The sequence below is a fragment of the Sorex fumeus genome, unplaced genomic scaffold (assembly GCF_029834395.1).
Source record: "Sorex fumeus unplaced genomic scaffold, SorFum_2.1 ptg000039l, whole genome shotgun sequence".
Classification (NCBI taxonomy): domain Eukaryota; kingdom Metazoa; phylum Chordata; class Mammalia; order Eulipotyphla; family Soricidae; genus Sorex; species Sorex fumeus.
In genome coordinates, this window is record NW_026606096.1 from 15,437,388 (window position 1) to 15,443,137 (window position 5,750).

General features: G+C 46.6%; 1 protein-coding gene across 1 annotated transcript; it reads left to right on the forward strand.

Annotated features, from left to right (window-relative positions):
* The first annotated feature begins 3,507 nt into the window (after positions 1-3,507).
* Positions 3,508-4,746, forward strand: LOC130028163 (tripartite motif-containing protein 75-like). Its single transcript, XM_056118871.1, has 3 exons — positions 3,508-3,846; positions 3,889-4,275; positions 4,318-4,746. The coding sequence occupies exons 1-3, from the start codon at positions 3,508-3,510 to the stop codon at positions 4,744-4,746; spliced, it is 1,155 nt and encodes a 384-aa protein (XP_055974846.1).
* The last annotated feature ends 1,004 nt before the right edge of the window (positions 4,747-5,750 follow it).

The following is a 5,750-nucleotide window of genomic DNA, read 5'->3' on the forward strand; positions in this document are numbered from 1 at the left end:
TGGCTTGCATGGGTTTGATCCCTGACAACCTATATGGTTTTCCAATCCTGCCATGTGTATTGATCCCAGAGCGCAGAGCCTGGAATAAGCCCTGAGCATAGCCAGCTGTGATTCAAAAGCAGCAACAAAATTTCTGGTTTAAGGTAAAGTTAAAATATACACAAAAGTAGAATGATCCTCATGTAAATGGTTACAAATGTCTCAATCCCAAACACAGTCTTCCCTCTCTTCTCATGTCAGGCACATTTCTGAATTTCTCAGTATATAACTCTAAAGCATAAAAAGAGCACCGGTTCCACAAAGATAGGTTAAGTATGTAATAAATCCCTAAATAGCTAGTGTCCACAGTTCAAATTCTCACTTTTCCTTTCAGCTGATTTTCTTGAATGATAGAGAGAATGACAAATCTGTGACTGTCCACAAATTAGGATTTATAAAGTCTAGCATAGAATTTCGGGCCGGATCGATAGCACAGCAGGTAGGGGGTTTGCCTTGCACGCAGCTGACCCGGTTTTGAGTCCTCTGCCCCTCTCGGACAGCCCGACAAGGTACCAAGAGTACCCCACCCGCACGGCAGAGGTTGGCAAGCCCCCCGTGGCGTATTCTATATGCCAAGAACAGTAACAAAAAGTCTCACAATGGAGACATTACTGGTGCTCACTCAAGCAATTCGATGAACAACGGGAGAACAGTACTACAGTGCTAGAAGTAACAGTGAACTGGGTTCTGGGGAGCATGTAACTTGATGCTCTTCCTTTGACTTTTTTGGTGAAAAGGTCAAGTGACCATTATAGATCTAGAGTTTAAGACCAGGTTTCTAAGGAGGAAGTAGAAAAGCACATAAATGTGGGCCTCGGAAGTAATACAGTGGTACCTTACATGTCTGAACGATGTGAAGACTTAGGGTCTAAGGTGATTAGAAAGAATATTTGGAATATAGTGTTGGGGTCATTACTGGTGGCATCACTATCACTGTCATCCCGTTGTTCATCAATTTTCTCGAGCGGGCCCAGTAACGTCTCCATTTTGAGACTTTGTTGTTACTGTGTTTGGCATATTGAATAAGTCACGGGTACCTTTCCAGGCTTTGCTGTGAGAGCAAGATACTCTTGGTAGCTTGCCGGGCTCTCCGAAAGGGGCAGAGGAATTGAAGCGGCCTCAGTCAAGCCAGCTGCACACAAGGCAAACGCCCTACCACTGTGCTATCGCTCCAGCCCACTGGCGGTGGTGAGTGTTTTATTTTTAACTTATTGATTTTTAAATCCAGACGCAGCTGTGCTCGGGGCTTACTTATGGCTTAGACTCAAGGGTGACTTCCGGACCCTTTGTGATGCTGGGGATCAAACCCCATTAGGCTGTACCACTGCAGCACTGTCCTCCCATTGTTCATGGATTTGCTCGAGCGGGCACCAGTAACATCTCACAACAAATCGTGATATTTGCTGTTACTGTTTTTGACATATGGAATACGTCACGGGTAGCTTGCCAGGCTTTGCCTTGCGGGCAAGATACTCTCAGTAGCTTGCCTGGCTCTCCGAGAGGGGCGGAGGAATCAAACTCGGGTTGGCCATGTTGGCTACATGCAAGGCGAACACCCTACCCGCTGTGCTATCACTCCAGCCCTAATTGGCTATATTAAAACAAATTCCTTACTATGTAGCTTAGTCCTGGATCTGCACTCAGGGATTATTCCTTGTAGTGTCAGGCACGAGACCATAGTGGGTGACAGGATGAAACCTGGTCAGCCACATGCAAGGCAAGCACCTTACCTACTCTCCAGCCCCCGTTACATAGATTTGAAAGGAAACTACTGTTACAGTTCTTGAATCTAAGTATTAATAAATATATACTTATCAGTGCTGGATAAAAACATTTAGCATTGATATTGATAACCATTTTTTTCTTAACTTTATAGCAGCTGGAGGAAAACTGTGAATATTGATTGAGGGAAGTTGACATTGGTGTTGGGATTGGTTTTTGGAAAACTGTATTCCTGAAACTCAACTAAGAATGGCTTCTGTAAATCACGGTGCCTTAATAAATATTTTTTAATAAAGATAAAATTTATTTTAAATTATGTGGCCTAACGGAACTGGAGAGATAATACAGTGATTAGGGCATTTGCCTTGCATGAGGCTGCCTCGGGTTTGAGTCCTCACTATACCATATAGTCCTCAAGCACATCAGGAGTAACCCTTGAGTGAAGAGCCAGGAGAAACACCTGGAGAAGAATCAGTGCTATTTTTGAAAAAGCACATATATTAGCTAACAGTCGGGAACAATTTTAACATGTTAGAGAAAAAAATGATGTCACTGCAGAATCTAAGGAGAAAATGATATACCTAGGTTCCCATCCCTGGAGAGAGAATGACCATTCAGCTTAGGTCTAAGTTTAGTATGTTCGTTTCTTTTTGTTCTATTTTATTGTGATCCCATGGCTTACCCCGTTTCTGGCTTGCCCCGTTTCTTCCTCAACAAGGATAAAATTAGGAGGATTAAGAAAGATTTAGGGAAGAATTGACAGACTGAAATTAGATTATGCATATTAACAAAGATCCCACAACTCACCTTGATCGATTTATTAGGAAAGTATATCCCAGTCCAATCAAAGCTCTGAAAGTCCACCAAAAGTCCCGCCCCCCACTTTCTCCCTCCCTCCCTATCCATCTTTCCTGGGTGGGTCTCTAAAGAAGAGAGACCCACCCAGTGAACAGTACATAAACACTGTGGTCACTGTCAAGAGCAGACAGTGTGTGACCTCCACAGCCCTACAAGGAGAGTCAGCTCATGCCATCATCTAAGACTGCCAGACGAGGTCCCCCTTGCTGTGAGTAGAAATCAATGAGGGGATTTGCAGTTATTTGGGGCTAAAGCTTAACTCTTATGGCTTCTTTATGGAGCACAGAGTCTAGAGGGCACCTCACAGATGATCTGATATTAATGTACCTTATACTAAGTCCCAGATGTTAGTTTTCATCGCTGTGATCTAGCTTGAGTTTCCCACTCCACATTATGGAGGTGGAATTCTCCAGAAGCTCTAGTCTTCAAGGCTGGTGAGACTGGAGGTGGTCTGAAAGAAAGGAGGCAAAGAGAATAATCAGAGGCTCATTACAATGCTCAAGGTATGTGAATATCGTTTGAGAACCCAACCCTGAGACCAGAGATGTGCTCATCAGAGGGCACCCCTCATTGAGAGAAAAACATAGTCCAGGACATAAGTTTAACTGTGTGACTCTTTTCTGGTAGGAGAGAATTCAAGGAGCCCCTGTCTATAAGGATTGCCTGTTGACCCTTACCTGCCCTTCCCACACCCGAGGATGGAGGAGGTGTCGGCTGTCCTGGTCAAAAAGCAGCCAAGGCTCATCTGTCCCATCTGACTGGTATACCTCAATAACCCCATCACCATCGACTGCAGCGACAACTTCTGTGACTCCTGCATCCGCATGTCATGGAAAGACCTGCAGGACAGATTCTGTTGTCCCGTGTGCCAGGGGGGCCCACCAGGACATGCGCGTCAGTGGTAATGCCCAGCTGGGCAGGCTGGTGGACCTGGTCAAGCTCTTGCACAGCTCTGTTAGCAGTGAGATGGCGCGGGCAGAGCAGCGCAAGTGTGAGGAGCACAGGCAGGGGGTGAGCCTGTTCTGCGAAGATGACCAGGAGCCGGTATGTCACCTGTGCGCCCAGGGCCCTGCCCACCATGGCCACCACGTCAGGCCCGTGGAGGAGGTTGCACATCAGTACAAACAGAGGCTCGGTGGCTTCATTGAGTCACTGAAGACACAGCGGGCAATGGTGGAGAAGCTCTTAGTCATCCAAGATAGAAACCTCCCGCAGCTGAGAGAGGAGGTAAGAATGCATAACAGTCAGTTGGCCTCGGAATTTGAGTAGCTCAGCCAGTTTGTGGAGCCTGAGAAAGAGGCAGCGCTCTGCAGGAGTCCAGAGGACAAACGCCTGCAGCAGCAGTTCAGGGCCAACGTCGCTCTTTACTCAGACCATATCTCAATGCTGAAAGACCTCAGAAAGGAGGTGGCTGAGCTGAGCTTGATGTCCGAGGAGATGTTGCTGAGGGGGTTGAGGGGCCTGCAGCAGCGCTCGGCGGGTCTGCAGCCCAGGGCTGTGAAGCTCCTGCCCTCCAGGCCGGTGGCCTACAGCCTCCTTCCTCTGTGCTCGGCGCTCAGCAGCATCATGCGGAGATTTCGAGAGAGCATCAGCCTGGACCCCGACACGGCCCACCCCAGCCTGCGCATGTCTAAAGATAAAAAGTTTGTGACCTGGGTGAGGAAAAATCCCAACCTTGCTGGGTATCCCGGACCCTAGGATGAGACCGCCCAGCTGGTGGTCCTGGGCCGGGAGGGCTTCGCCTCTGGCCGCCACTACTGGGAGGTGCAGGTGGGCGCCAAGCCCGAGTGGGCCGTGGGCATGTGCAGCGTGGCCCCTTCGGCCCAGGTCTCGCGTCCCCTGGCGGCTCCCAAGAGATGCTGGACACTGCAGCTGCAGGAAGGCGACTACCTGGCCATGAGCATGAGTGCGGGGGCAGTGCCTCTGGCTCTCAGGGACCAGCCCGCGGCGGCCATCGGCCTTTACCTGGACTGGGAGCTGGGCCAGCTTTCCTTCTACAACGCCGCCCACAGGTCTCACCTGCACTCATTCACCGAGCCCTTTGCTCAAAAGCTCAGCCTGCTTTCGCTTGGGGCCCGACTGCGCCCCTCCGTCCGTTGGCGTGGGGAGGGTTTAAAGGGAGGATAATCCCGTGTCTTTATTTTCCCATTCTAAGTGGAAAACTGTTGATGTAAACATGATGAAACAGTTGCATAGATATTCATATTTAGGGGCAATGAAGTAGAAACCTTCTCTTTTGTAATAAGTCGTATATAGAAATAATTGTACCCTTATTTGTTGTAAATAAAACAAAAAATTTTTTAAATGTAAAAGATATTTCAGGTCTTCTGTGCAACAGTAAAGTATTTTGAAAGCATTGCAAAACTTCATAATTGTTATTATATAACACATTATCTGTGAGGTTGGAAGATTTGACTTTCACCAATTTTCATGTTACAGAATCAATATTCACAACGATAAAAGATTTCCAATTTTTTGGAAGAATATGTAAGTATGATATTTAACTAGTGGCAGACATTTTCACATAGACAAAAAATCTGAATAGACAGTACACCCTATCTTTAATTCTGTGTGGTGGAACTGTGATTGCCTATTTTGTATGTTTTGAGGGTTTTATATCTAATTTCATTTTATTCATATAGCTTATACATGCATATACTGAGATTAGTTAGAAAACATTTTTTTCTTTCCATTATATTTTCTGTTTTTTTTGTTTGTTTGTTTTGCTTTGTTTTTTCACAACCAGGTTAGGACTGACTTCCAAATTCATGCCTAAGCACGGATCACTCAGGGGACCAAATTAGTTTCAAGTAGTATATTCCTCATCTCCTTCTGAGCCCACACTATAGGCACCTTAACGTTCATGTTTATACTAACATACTCCTTAGTACAATATCACTGTCACTGTCCTCCCATTGTTCCTCCATTTGCTTGAGTGGGCCCAGCAACGTCTCCATTGTGAGATTTGTTACTGTGTATGGCATATCGAATACATCACGGGGAGCTTGCCAGGCTTTGCCATGTGAGCGAGATACTCTCAGTAGCTTGCCAGGCTCTCTGAGAGGGAGAGAGGAATCGAACTCAGGTCAGCCATGTTGGCTGCGTGCAAGGCAAACTCCCTACCCGCTATG